Source organism: Chinchilla lanigera, unplaced genomic scaffold (assembly GCF_000276665.1).
Source record: "Chinchilla lanigera isolate Chin_1 unplaced genomic scaffold, ChiLan1.0 scaffold00012, whole genome shotgun sequence".
NCBI lineage: Eukaryota > Metazoa > Chordata > Mammalia > Rodentia > Chinchillidae > Chinchilla > Chinchilla lanigera.
Window position 1 is genome coordinate 28,821,264 of NW_004955413.1, and position 14,467 is coordinate 28,835,730.

The 14,467-nt window shown below is 56.5% G+C and overlaps 1 protein-coding gene across 2 annotated transcripts; it reads right to left on the reverse strand.

The window, feature by feature from the left end:
- Positions 1-4,409: 4,409 nt before the first annotated feature.
- On the reverse strand, positions 4,410-14,213 carry Pnpla5 (patatin-like phospholipase domain containing 5). 2 transcript variants are annotated; one of them, XM_005379449.2, is made up of 9 exons: positions 13,785-14,213; positions 13,213-13,445; positions 12,492-12,557; positions 12,028-12,084; positions 10,972-11,032; positions 10,033-10,185; positions 8,262-8,394; positions 6,315-6,419; positions 4,410-6,035 (listed from the first exon to the last, which is right to left on the reverse strand). In XM_005379449.2, exons 1-9 carry the CDS (start codon positions 13,975-13,977, stop codon positions 5,924-5,926), a joined length of 1,113 nt encoding a protein of 370 aa, XP_005379506.1. In that variant the 5' UTR covers positions 13,978-14,213; the 3' UTR covers positions 4,410-5,923. The 2 variants fall into 2 exon arrangements, with proteins under 2 accessions (XP_005379506.1, XP_005379504.1); XM_005379447.2 differs by having other exon boundaries at positions 12,028-12,237; positions 13,785-14,212.
- Positions 14,214-14,467: the final 254 nt, after the last annotated feature.

Below are 14,467 nucleotides of genomic sequence, written 5' to 3' on the forward strand. Positions count from 1 at the left end.
GGCTCCAGCGCGCTGCAGGTATGGAGGGCGCACCTGGCTGCACCCCGCGCCGCTCCAGGTTCCCGGGGCTCCCCGAGAAGGAGGAGCCCAAAGCCTGGCCCTCCTGGACCTGCACTTGCAGATCGCCGAGATAATTTCAGAACGTGACAGGTGCTGTGAAAGAACGAGCTTCATAGTGACCCGGGAGCAGAAGGGGGCTTGAAATACAGGTTCCAGCGTCAGCCCCAGAACCACAGAGAATGCGTGTCAGAGCAGCATGCGGACAGCTGTATGAATAAGACGCTTGGTATGCAGAATACAACTTGGGAACAACCAAATTCTAAAAAGAGTTTAGTAAAGCCTGTTGTTAGGTCACTCAGTCACACTACCACCCCGGGAGGACTCCAAGATGGAAACCATACAGTCGTGGCCCAGAGTACGTGGCTCACGCTGTAATCCCAACAATCCTAGCACTCGGGAGGCTGAGGCAGGAGGCTTGCCATGAGTTCGAGGCCAGCCTCAACTACATAACAAGACCCTGTCTCAAAAAAAACCAAACGAACAATACAGTCTCGGTTTGAGGTTTGTCGCTTAGTGGCCTGAGCCATGAGAAGGAATACAATCCCTGTCTCCCAGTGCTGTTCCTGGGGGGATGGAAGGAGTTCACATCCAGGACGCCACCGAGATCAGACGTTCAACACTTATTCTGGTAGAGAGGCGTGAAGCCATGTATGCCCAGCGGGCAGGGAGAAAACAGCGATTAATCCTGACTAGGAAGCTTGTGACCGTCCGTCAAGGACAAGCATGCAGACGTTAAGATAATGACAAAAAGCTATCTAGTCAAAGGCTGGAGAGGATCTACACAAATGAAAGTATATATGTGCGTTCTTGGTGGGGGGTCCTCCCATGAAAGGAGGAATATAAAAGTTAGGAATGGAAGGAGAAAAAGAAGAACCCATAGTACTGGATCTGAACTGGAGGCATTGACATGAATTCATTATTTTAAAAAACACCCATTTCTTACCTTTGCTTTATATTTCTTACCTTTGCTCTATCAAGTCTCTAGACAGTGATAGTGCCAGTGCCCAGACTCTTGTTTCTAAATACTTCCCCCACCCAAGGGAACCAAGAGTTCTTGTAAGAAAGACCAATTTCAGGGCAGGACAAGAAAAGTATAAGATGAACCTAAAACATCTTATTGAACCCAAAGAGAAAAAGTGCTTAAAAAAAAAAAAAGATGGGGTCAGAAGGACACAGGACATAATTGGAGAGTCCCCTCAGGCCAGGTGAGGAACAATTTGAGCGTATTGGACAGAATTGGAAACAATTGGAGTGGAGACATTGGAAACAATTGAATAGCCATGATGGTAGAATGTATAAATTGTGGTGCAGAATATTCACGAAGTGGGACACGGTATTTACACACCCCATAAAAATCTAGTTGATGTATGCAACAGTGTAGGTGAATCTTAGCAGAGTGATGAACAAGTAAGTGAAACACAAAAGGTGACGTTTATCCACAGCTCAGGGATCAGCAAAACCCATCTGTAGTGAGAGAAAGCGTAATAGTGTTAACTGGGGGCAGGTATAGGGGCCCCAAACGGGGTCAGTGCTCTGCAGTCATGATACATTCGTCTTTGAATTTGCATTTTGTGAGTGGAATAGTGAGTCTTGCATTGCACACTTGAGGTCTTGGCAAGGGGCCAGCCCCACCTTCCAGCTTCCAGAGCAAGCTCTTGTCTCCCCACAGCTGTGGGAGTCTCTGTCCTTCCCCTTACCCTGTGACTAAAGGGGTCTGGGCACAGCCTGCGAGAGGACCTGTTCGATACTCATCCCAGGGCGTCTAAGAGCGGGGCCTGACAGGAGATAGAGCACACCTCATGAGTGAGTGAGAGTGGAGCCTCTCTCACACCAATCCAGGCCCTTGTGCATCCAGGTGTGGGGGTTGCAGTACCCTCAGCACAGTGGACCCATGGGAAGAGGAATTTCTTGGCTTAGTTTTCTGTTCCCCAAACCAGATGTGATTCTGTGGCCAACAGGAAGAGGAAACTGGCAGCTGGTGGGCTGTGTGTGGAGTCATGGGGCGCCCGGGTCCTCTGAGGGCCTGCACTTACCCAACAAGCACCCCAGGGTTCAAAAGAGGGACATAACAGCAAATAAAAACCACCATGACAGATTGAGGTAGAAACTATGGAAGAAGAGGGGAAACTTCATGCATTAAAGTGGCAGTTTCAGTGGCAGTTCTTTACTTTTCTCACAATAAAAACCTAAAATAAAAATTCTAATAAAAATTTAAAAAGAAAAGGTAAGTAGAAAAGAGCTCCATTAACATAGAAAATCCCTAAGAATCTGCAAAAAGACAACTGCAGCTAGCAAGTGTCTTTAGCAAGGTCAGACCAGATAAGACCGACCAAAAAACATACCTCTATTTCTACATACTAGCAACAAACAACTGGAAATTTAAAATCTGAACATGTTTGCAATAGCATCAGAATATTAAATACTTAGAATAAATCTAAGAAAATATGTACAAGGTTTTTGTACCAAAAACTATAAAATGTCGACCAGAAAAATTAAAGAAAAAGTAAAGAAATGGAGTGATGTCTCAGGTCCTAGGATACCAACTCCCCTCAAATTTACAGAAGCAGTGTGATCCCAAGCAAAGCCTCCTGGGCTCTTCTGTAGAAATTGACAGGATGGTTCTAACAGTTGTACAGAAAAGCTAAGAACTTGGAGTTTTTCTGTAAAATAGATAAAGTTGGAGGACTCACTGCACCTGATTTCAAAACTTACTAAAAAACCAGCTGTAATTGAAGGCTGTGTGGAATTGGCATAAATATAGATGCGCACATCAATAGAACAGAATAGACATCTCAGAAATGGAGACAAGCACATAGGGTCAATTTAAAAAAAAAAAAAAGATGCCCTTTAACAGCACACAGCAAGCCAGGTGCAGTGGTGCACGCCTGTCATCCTAGCACAGGAAGGCTGGGGCAGGAGGATCACAAGTTCAAGCAGTCACAAGGAAACTTAGCAAGACTTTGTCTCAAGAGGTTTTTTTGTTTTGTTTAAGAAAGGAGAGGATCTGGCAAGGTAGCTCAGTGGTAGAGCCCTGCTGGTTCAATCAATCCTTCAGTACCACACACACACAATAGCCTCTTGTAGTTCAAAGATGTCCAGCAAGACCTGGGCTGCCTTTGAGTACTGACCACCTGTCCCTGGAGGTGTGTGAGAAGATTTTAGAGAGCCCAACCCGCCAGCCCTTCTGAGGTCCCCTGGCCGCCGAGTCCGCGGCAACGCGGGTCGCTGTCCGTGGTGCTGAAAGCTGGCCACTCCCAGCGCCTTCCGCCTGCCACGCTGTTAAGCGCGCCTCTGGAGGACCGTGGTTTGGCTTCATGTCTGGTTTGGCTTTACGTCCTAAAGAGAAGTATATTTCCCTGCTTGTGTGTAATATTACATCTGTAAAGTTAAATATGTGTTGGCCAAGGAAATATCTAACATATGCAAAACTAGAGAACGGTGTAATGAACATCTATGTGCCGTCTTCCGGTGTCAGCCGCTACCAACGTACAACGCGGCAGCTCCCGTCCACGCCTACCTTCAGATTATTTGGAAGCAAGTTCTATGCTTCATATAAGTTCTATGCGTCATATAATTTCCTTCGCTAATACTTCAGTACGGATCTCCAAGAGACAAGAACTCTTTGAGCTAGGCATGGTGGTGCTCACCTGGAATCCCAGCACTCGGGAGGCTGAAGCAGGAGGATCGCTGTGATTTTGAGGCCAGCCTGGGCTACACATTGAGTTCAAGGCCAGCCTGAACTGCACAGTGAGACCCTGTCTCAAAAAGACAAAAAACAGGAAAAAAAAAATTTTTTTTTTGTCTTTTTGGATACAGGGTCTCACTGTGCAGTTCAGGTTGGCCTTGAGCTCACTTTGTAGCCCAGGCTGGTCTTGAACTCTTAACAATCCTCCTGCCTCAGCCTCCCGAGTGCTGGGATTCCAGGTGTGTGCCACCATGCCTGGCCAGAAAATCTTTTTGAAAACATATTCCCAATAAATTTATTAGAAAGTAATGACCAGCTCTAGCTCCTGTCCCCATTCACTCTCCATTCACCCCTGGGCTGTCCTGCCTGCCCCAGACTCTACCTGTGACCAGCTGGCCATGCCTGCCTTGTGGCTTGCAGTGCACCCCAGCCACATGGGAACCAACACACCAGCTTTGGTCTTGTTGTGGGGCCTTTGCTCCTTCTGCTCCCTCTGCTGCAACACTGCCTTCCATCAGGGTTCTCAAAGAGAACTTCCCAAGTGCCACACCTGCAGCTTGGACCCCAAACCACTGTTGCTCTCACCCGGTCTCCTCCATAGCATGGCCACTCCTGGGAGGCGCCTCCACTTATACACAGGGCGAGCAAAAAATACAATGAATGCTTTCAGTTTTAAAAATTTTTATTACAATAAAAGACATTGCTGCAATCCCCTAAAGCCGTCCCCTCACTTCGGACACACTCATCCCATCGTCCTGGCCGCCTTCTGCAGCAGCTCTGGAGTGCTCTCTCCCAAGGGTCTTTAGTTGCACTGTCCTGGTTGCCTCATGTCCTGAATGGCTTCAAAATATTGACCTCGGTCATTTTGACTTTGGGGAAGAGCCAGCAGTCACAGGGTGCCATATCTGGTGAATCAGGTGGGTGTGGACATGGTGTCATGTTTTTCTGAGCTGCCTTTCCATTGGATGGCGCTCAGCAGCAGCCTTTGGCATATTTTTTCTTACCACACCTGGTAAAGACACTTGGGAAAGAGGACTTCCAGAACTGCTGCAGAAAGTGGCAAGAACAATGCGATGAGTGTGCTGGAAGCAAGGCAGACTATTTTGAGAGCGATTCATAACATGTGTCTTTTACCATCATCATTTTTTTTTAACATTTGAACATACACCATAATTTTTACACACCATATTTTTGATCATCCTTGTACTCTGCTACGTACTGCTCATAGCCATGTCTCTGACAGGCCAGAATCATCACATTTGTAAGCCACATGAATGAATAAATGAATGAGTGAATGAATGAATGGCACCCCCTTTCCCTCACACACATTTATTCCTTTGTCCCCTCTTCTCTTGCTTGCACCTCTGTGTCTCATGCTCCCCACCCGCTGGGGGGTGAGCATTCCTGAAAGCCTGTCTGGGACACAGTGTGGGTTCTTTTCCGAGGACAGAAAGAGCAATGGCCCCAGGGAGAGGCCAGAGGAGGCCTGGTGTCCACAGCTTCCTCTGCACCTGACCAAGAGTGGATGGGAAGGTGGAGACCGCACCGAAGGAGCCTGCAGCGGGAACCCTTCCTCCTCTTCCTCCTCCTCCTCCTCCATCCTGTTGCCTGCAGGGTCCCCCACCCCAAGGGCCCCACGGGCAGTCAGAGGCCACGGGGGTCACCTCCAAGGCCAGTGCAGGACAGAAAGGTGAAGGGCATGGGGAACACCACACCCGACCCCCACCATTCCAGTTTTCCCCAGATCTGGACGTCTGGGCCTGGACCCAGCATCCCTACTGAGCTCTGCAGATAGCTCGTGACAGTTCACAGGGCCTCGTGTGCACCAAGCGCTGCTCCAAGGGCCCACGTGGTGCACCCCAGCTCCTGCCGTCCTTTCTCCTCAGGGGAGACAGGCAGGAAGGAGGGCACGGCTCCCTGCGGGTACAGCCTGGTCAGGCCTCTTCCGAAACAGAAGCGCCCAGGTCTAGGGTGTGGGCTCCGGGGAGCAGGGGTCTTTTCCTGCTAGGGAGCCATCAGTTAATGTCACCTTCTGGGAAGAGGCCTGGAGAGGGGAGGGAAGTCACCCACATCTGACCAGCACTCCCACCCCCTCCTTGGGCCAAGGGCTGGGGAGAGTCCCAGGTCACCCCAGCCTGGGGAAAACGCGGGTGTGCAGGACACAGGAAGGAACCGGCATCAGGGGAGACTGCTCCCGGGTCCCCTGCAGGCTGGATGGGCGGACCGGAGCTCTGTGCCCGCAGCCCTGGGCTGGTGGGAGCCTGTGTCCCTGGCGCTGGCGGCTGGCAGGCTGTGGAAGGGAAGGAAGGCAAATGTACCTTGCGTTCAGGTCCACGCCGCCCCAGTCCCTCTCCCCTGAAGAGGGACCCGGCTGCATCTGGGTGGCCCAGGTGCCACAGAGAGTAGGGAAGGCAGGTGGGGGTGGAGGAGAGCCAGGCAGGCCAGCCTTGTGAGGTCCCCCAGGAACATCCGGGAGAACAGCAAGGACCTGTCAACTTCCAGGAGGGATGCGGGGGCGGGACCCTCGGGACACGCCCGGCCCCTCCCCTCCCGAGCTCCTGCCCCTCACCTGAGCCCAGCCTTCATCCTGCAGAAGACCCCATTCGCTGTGCCCTTCATCAGGCCCCACACCCACCGCAGGTCGGTCGGCGCCTCGGGTAGCCACAGGGCCAGCCTGGAGGGGGCAAAGCATCAGCTCCGGTGGGCGAGCCGGGCTAGGGGGGCCCATCCTGGCTGGAGCCAAGGCACTGGGTACACCTGGGCCCAGAGACGGGGGCAGGGCTGCTCAGGGCAGAGCCTCAGGGCATCTCTCAGGGGAAGCCTTTCATAATGGACTTTTTTAAAAGACAGGGTCTTGCTATGTAGTCCAGGCTGGCCTCAGACTTACTATGTAGCCCAGGGTGGCCTTGACCTTGCAGCAATCCTCCCGCCTCAGCCTCCCGAGCTCTGGGCTTGCAGGTGTGCCCCACCACGCCTGGCTTGGTCCGTGGTGGACTTTGAGCTTGGGGGAGGTGGCCAGCCCTAGAGGCATCGGCCAGTCACAGGTGAAGCTTAGGCTGGACAGGGCAAGGCGTGGGGACCTGGAAGGGCCGGGAGCTTCCCTGGGCCTCAGTTTTCTTGCCTGTCAAATGAGGACAGCAGTCCCCAACCCCCTCCTGCCTCCTCACCCCTCCCTCATCCTCTGTCCTTTCTCCTCTCAGAAGCGGGGACCGCCCCCAGCCTGCGCAGACTGCTGTCCTCTCCTGCTCAAAAGCTCCTGCTCCTGCAGGGTCCTGCTGCTATCACAGCTCGGCTGGACCCCTGCTGAGAAAGTGCTGGCTGGGCCCCTTCTCAGACTCACTGGACTCTATCACCTCATCTGTGCCACACGGCCTGTGAGGGACCCCAAACTGGGGCTCAATCCGGGCAGCCAGTTCGGGAGACCAAGCAAGACAAAGCTGGACCATCCCCTCCCGGTTCTAAGCCTTCTGCCTCTATTGATGCAGCCTATGCACTGAACGTGTGGTTACAGACAACACCAAGGACTTCCCTGTGTTCTGGGCAGATTCCACAGCAGGGCTTACACATGGATTTTTTTTTTTAAGCTGAAAAAGGGTAGACTTTCCTCTTTTTATTTTGAAACAGAGGATTGAACCCAGGACTTGCACATTGAGCTACATACCTAGCCTACTTTTTAATTTTTTTTTTTTTTATTTTGAGAAAGGTTCTCACAAAGTCTGTAAGTTAAAGCTTGATCCTGTGATTCTCCTGCCTCAGCCTTCCAGAGTGGCTGAGCCACTGACAATCTAAGCAGCTGGGCTGACCTAGCATTAACTCAGCGTGGAGCAGGACAGGGACTGGTAGCTCAAGGTCATAGACCTTTTTCTGGGGAATAGAGAGTTTTTAAAATATGTGTCTCCCCATGATGGCTCCCTGCTTAACCCTTCCGTCTCTCACTGCCCCTCTGAGGATAAAGAGCTCATGCATCTAGCCTCAGAGTCCTGTATATCTTGCAGCCACCCCTGCCCATTGTGTGCACTTTGCCACGTATTTGTTCCAGCCATACTGGCCTCCCCTTCTGCTTCTTAAATACAACTTACTCCCTTCTGTCTCAGGCCCTTTGCACCTGCTGTCCCAGCTACCTGTGATGCCTTTGCCTTCCCCTTTGCCTATGGGATTGTCACCATCATTCTGATGATTGCTCCAGAGTCATCTTGTATGGGCAACCCTCCCTGGCCAAATAGCCGCTATTGTGAGCTGGGCCAGCTGGGAGCCCACGTGGACCCTGCCCTGTGTCTCCAGAAGAGCCATGTGAGGGTCAGTGGGCTTCGAGCTCCACAAGGCCAGGAAGTGGAAGTGGGTCCTTACTGCCTGCCTGACCTCAGCTGGTCTGGGGGGGACAGACCAGGCCAGTCACTAAGGCCCTGGCAGTGGGGCAATGGCCACAGGTCCCAGAGATGGGGCAGGCTCCAGGGTGCCACCCATCAGTCCCCTGTGCCTCCCCTTACCCCCACCACCCTCCCTGCCCGAGACCCACCTCCGGCTCCGGTAGTAGATGTACTCGAAAGGCAGTGACCAGGGCAGCAGCAGGTAGGTCAGCGCCCACCCAGGCCCTGAGTGGCGGAAGCGCGCCCAGGCGCCGGAGTCCCTCTGACACGCCTTCTTCAACGCTGCAGGGACAGTGCCACATGGTCCCCAGGGGCCAGCAATGCCCCCAACAGCCCTCCACACCCCCCTGTATCCTGCCAGGTCCCCAGACTGTGCCCTATACCCCCACCTTCTGCAGAGCACGAGGTGCCGCGGGCCGAGCCCATCCCTGTGCGCCTCGCCGCGGGTGGGGAGACCAAGGTCAGAGCAGACCAGGACGAGACTTGACTTGTGCAAGGAAGTGACAGCCCAGGCCGGCCACGCTCCCACGCTGCCCTCCACCCCCGCGTCTCAGGGACAGGAAGCTCCAGGGAGGAGCACAGCACGTCACTCCAGTCCTTGCGAATGACCACTCCTCTGGCCCCAGTGAGCTGAAGCCACCCCAGGTCCTGGCCCCAGTGCCGTCCGGAGATGACACACCCAACCTGGCCTAGGGTGGGTCTGTCCCTGCTCTGAACACCTGGGGACAGGCACTGCCTTCCTCCTGGGCAGGGAGGGGAGGCTGAGGGCCAGGACAGACCATCCCCACTCAGCCAGGCAGCTCTCAGGGTCCCGCTGGAGCTCCCAGCCCTGAGCTCCGCCCCTAGGGCTCAGCATGCACCAAGGCCATTCTTTCTCCCCGCACCTCACCCCCCACCCACGCCCCTGCCTAGCCCTTCTGTCCCTGCTGGCCTTGACTGCCTCCACTCTCCTCCCTGCCTCTGGCCTCCACATCGCTGATCCCCTCTGACCTCTGCCTGTCCCTCGGCTGTACAGGGACACACAGGATACGTGCCCACCTCCCCGCAAACTCATCTCTGCAGTGCCCTTGGAGCCCTCTGCTGTAGCCACACAGACACCCCCACCCTAGCCCCAGGACCTTTGCACATGCCAGGCCCTTGCCCAACTCTGCCTGGCCAGCACCGCTTCTCCAGTTTCTCTTAGACACCTCTCTAGCTTGCCTCACCCCATTGCCTATGCACCTCAGTGCTTTCCAACCATTACAATTGTGACACCTGGTCACCTAGCAGGACAGCAGGATAAAGGCTTCAGAGCAGAACTTAGTTGGGTCATTTGCTAGCTGTGCACCCTTGGGCAAGTTGCTCAACTCTTCTGTGCTACAGTTGCCTCCTCTGCCCTGGAAACAATTCTGTCCCATCCTCCAGCTCTTGCTCTCAGGAGCCCGGCTCCCTCTGGAGGTCCAGAACCCGGCATGTGTCTCTGTCTTGTGTCTCTAGGCACCTCCTGCAGAGTCCTGGGCCGTGGACAGAGACTCGGCTTTCTCAGGTACAGACTTGGGTTCAAATCTCACAGGCAGTCATATGGGCGGGGCAATTGTGAGGCCTGAGGGACGCCGTGTGTAAAAAGCCCCTGCAGGCCGGACACGATGGTGTATACCTGTAATCCCTGCACTGTGGGCGGCTGAGGCAGAAGGATCCTACATTCAAGCCCAGCCTGGGCAATTCATCGAGACCCTGTCTCAAAATAATAACTAAATAAAAATGTCTGGGCATGTAGCTCAGTGCAAAGGCCCAGTACCACAGTTCAGTTCCAGTACCACAGCAGGGAACAGCCCTGTACACAGTCAGCGCTCAGCAGGTGCTCAGCAGATGAGCACTGTGCCCTCGGAGCAGGGTGCCCGGCCCGGGCCCTGCCAGTGTGAGCATGGGAAGGGGCCGTACCAGCCTCCAGCTCAGGTGCGACCCGCTCGAAGTCGGGCACGTCCTTCACCCGCAGGTGGGGCACATCCCAGTTGAATTCCCCGTCGCCGCCCTTGGCTGGGGCCGGCCGCTCCTTGGATACCAGCGTCCACAGCACCAGTTCCTTGATGAGTCCTGGGCCGTGGTGAGGAGAGGACACGATGAGGTGGGGGAGACTGACCCGGCTCTCGGCGCCACCCGCCCACCTTGGCGCCCAGCCCGGCCCAGTGGCTCCAGGGCTCTCCTGGAACAAGCCCTTCCTGCCCTCCTCCTACTCTCTCTGCCGCTCCCTGAAGGTCATCAGAGCCCACACCCAGCGTCAGCACCCACCTCCCACCTGCCGGCTGTGTGGCCTAACCCCTCCCTGCCTCAGTTTACTTCTCAGCGAGAAGGGCAACTGGACCTGTTGTTCAGCACTGTTCTGAGAGCTCAAGTTGAGAAAGAGGTAATGCTTGTGCCAGCTGGCCGGGGCACTGGGGATGAACTGTGCCCAGCGAGGCTCCTCCTGTGAAGTGGGCTGCCCGGGGGCCTCCAGCCAACCCAGTTCGGTGCCCTGCGGGCTGCAACCTCTGCCCCGCTCTGCCGAGAAGGCTCTTACCCCTGCCTCTGCCCCCTGGCTCACCATCTCCACCCAGGCCAAGCCGAATGCTTTCCCTGGGCTGCCACAGTACAGGTCGTCCCCGTCACTGCACCCCTCTCCCTAGGGCGACTCTTGGGGCCCGACCCTGTCCCTCCAACCAGGCTTCCGGCGGCTGCAGTGTGAGACCTATGTGTGGCTCCTCTCAGGTCTCCAGCGTCCGGCTCGGGCCAAGTATTCAGCAGATGCCAAGTGGGGAGTAAGTGGCCTGGGCCCTGGCGGCTCAAACGCCTTGGGGCGGGGGCCACCTGGTGCTCCCGTGGGACTCCATCCCCGACACCTACCGCGTTGCTCCAGGAACCTGTGGGCGTCCAGGTAGCCCTGTCTGGAGATGTCAGCCACCACCTGATGACACACAGGGCAGGAGATCACAGGCCAAGGTTTGTCTTTAGCCCGACAGGGCCCAGTTCTGCCCACCCACCTGGCGACTTCTCAGCAACACTGCAGATGCCCCAGACCCGTGGACCCCACCCCCTGCAGGCTCCCGGCTTCCGGCTTTCCAGTTCCGGTCCCTGTGTTACAGGGTAACCAGGCCCTGCCGGGGCAGTGGCACCTTCACCCGGCTCGTGTGGTCGCGGAGTGGTGGCCCTCTCCGCCCCTTTGGTGTGCATGTCCAGAACGCGTGGAGACAGGCCGGGGACCAGGAGCCAGGCCGCCGGGAGAAGCCCAGCCACACTCTGAGGGCCTCTGTCTCCCCTCTTGAGAGTCTGTCCACCCAGAGTACGGGGAGGGCCACAGCACAGGAAAACGGCCTCGCGCACAAATCAGAAAGCACTAGGCCCACAGGAAAGGGCTGCGGCCGGAGCAGCGTTCTGGGGAGGAGGACCGCGCTGCACCTATGAAGGGTTTGTGGTCAAACATCACCTCCCAGAAACTCCAAGGGCAAAGCTCAGGAAATGCGGGCTTTTTGTCCGTTTCTTTGTGTGCTTGCCCCTCCCCAACCGATGGCCAGTTTGGCCACGGTCTAGGACAGCGGCCAAGAGCAGGGTCTCAGTCCTGGCTTTGCTGCTCCCGGCTGTGCGGCTTTGAACAAGACCACTAATCTCCCTGAGCGCTCGGTCCTCTGAGAGGTGGAGGTGCCCAGGACCTGCTCACAGAGCTGGCAGGGTGGCTGGTACAGGCCAAGGCCTGGCTCCAGCTCCAGCGAACCTTGAGGTGGGGGCCAGGCCCCACTAGATACTCAGGAGGGCTGGAAGGGACAGCAAGATTACAGCTCGGGCCCCCGGCTTCGGATGCCCAGGCTAAGTATGCAACAAGGGCGTGTGTCCGGGGCCCGCTGAGGCTGTGGGGCGGGGCCCTGAGCCCTGGCCGCACCTCTGCCTTGGGAGGGCCAGACCTACCTCGGGTTTGGGAGGGAAGAGGGACATCCAGCCGAGGTAGAAGTTGGAGGTACAGATCTGGAAGGAAGCGTGGAAGGCATTCAGCTCGTGCAGGCTGGCCGAGGGGCTCTGGGGGCAGATGTCCCCGGTCCCATGGTAGGGCGAGATGGTGATGGTGGAGGGCGAGCTCGCGAAGGGCATGCTGTTACTCAGTGCTCCGTCCATGTAGCGCTACAATTCAGGGGGACAGTGGGCTGGACGGATCTTGCAGGGTGCCCATGCCCTCCCCATTCACAAGGATGAGCCCAGCCGTGGCCCCCGCCCGCCCGCTACAGCCTGGGCAGGCCGAGAGGGCCCAGACTCAGCAGGTGGCCAGGGAATGGGGCCTCCCCCAGCCACAGCCTCCCACCTCGGACCTTCCGCACACCAAGCACAGGGAGGGGGTGGACATCTCCCAGGCCAGCTGTGCCCCAGGCTGCACTCACCTCCCCTCTGAACTCCGGAGGGATCGTTCCACAGTACAAGGGTAAGAATAAGGTGCAAATCGTAGCCTGGGGAGACAGTGACGGGGGACCGACATTCTTTTACCCATGATTCCACACCTGCTCCCCCACTCAGGGGCACTGACCCTGGTGTCAGGTGTGGACAAGGGACCCACGGGGTTGTCACACTGGAGCAGTGTTTCAGTAAGGACTCCCGCCTCACCCTCTCCTCTCTGCTGATGCCCCCCTGGCCCCCACATACAAACAGAGGTACTACATCTCCCTCTCCCTCACCCGCCTGCCACGGACTCCCGCCAGCCCCCGGGTCCACTCTGTTCCCGGGGATGTGCTCCGTATCTGAGCCCCGCGACTTGAGATGCAAATCCTAAGGAGGCAGAACTCCCGCCTGTCGCTTTCCCTGGGCACCCTGCCTGTAACAGGTGCTCAGAAAAAATCTGCTGGCTCAAAAAGCACCCAGAGGAGGGGGCAGGCGGGGGCTGCGCAAGCACCCTGTGGGAAGAGGAGCCCCCTCCCTTGCATAGCCAAGGGTGTGTCTGAAGCGAGCACACTCCCCTTGCCCTCCTCTGGGCGCCTGGCCCTCTCCGCACACACCTGCTGGCTCCCTCAGCGCGCCTGCCCCTGGGAAGCACGCATAAACCCCTTCAGCCCCAGGGAGAGTCCCCACCCCCTGGCCACCCAGGATCTGGGTCCCAGTGCCATCTACCTGGATGAGCTCCTCTTTGGTGGCAAAGTCGGTGACTATGACGTTGTGGCCATCGGGCCAGTGGGTCAAGGAGATGCCCAGCCGCTGGGAGGCCAGGATGTGACAGTCCTCGGGCAGGGTGTCTCGCAGCCGCTGCCTGATGTACTCGATAGGCGCGTAGGCCGGGTGGAAGATGCCTAGGCTCAGCCCCTCCACGTGCTTCACCATGGCCATGACGCTGGAGCAGCAGAAGTCTGCAGGGCGGGCCGAGGAGGAGAGGCCTTAGCCCAGGGACACAGGGCACCCGAGCTTTGGGCAGTGGGGGTGGAGTAGAGGGTCTTTCCCTCTGCTCCTCAGAATTTCCCCGCTGCACCGGAATTCAGCCATGCACCCCCAAGTGACCTGAGCTTAGGCTTCCTGCTTTGCAAATGGGGTAACCACGGTCCCCAGGTGAGACACGCACTGGGATGGGACGCACTGGGTGTGAAGACCTCAGGACACAGCCAGGCAGGGCTACCTGTGCTCCCCAAGAATATGCCTCCTTGGGGTGTCCCCAAGTTGGGGGGCCTCCCTTCCCCCAGTCTAGGACGCACCCACAGACTTGCTGGAGATGATGCTGATGGCGCCGAGGGCGCCTGCTGAGGAGCCGTAGAAACGGTCGGCACCCTGGATGAGGTGTGGGGCGTGCCTGCTCAGGCAGTGGATCACCCCCACATGGTAGAGACCCAGGTAGCCAGAGCCAGCGAAGGACAGGCTCCAGCTGCCCTGCTTCTCCAAGAAGCCCATGGCAGGAAGGGCCAGGAAAGGGATCGGCTGCGGAGGGGCCGGGGAAGGATGACCGTCTGCTCCAGTCAAGGCTGCACGCTGCACGGGGCTGGAGCCCAGATGTACGGCTCCAGCAGGGCCCGCTGTCCGGGTGTCACCAGCCCTGCCCTGCCCCAGCCTGAGTCAGCCGTGGCCCCAGCCAATGAGGTTCCCAGGCCACGACGAACCCCCAGGCCAGCTGTGCCCCAGAAGCCGCACACCCACACCCACGGAGGTCACAGATTTCTGCATGACAGGACCCAGGACCTTGGCAGAGATATTCTCCACTCTCATTTTCCCAGTGAGGAGGCTGGGTGTGGCCAGCAGTGACAGCCAAGGACGCAGGACAGCTGGACCCCTGTATCTGCCCTGAATTTGGCAAACTTTGTCTTTTTTTTTTTTTTTTTTCAAGTAAAAAACTTTAATTTCAGGAACTGAGTTCCCTGTTTATAAATACACTAAAGAGTAGTCC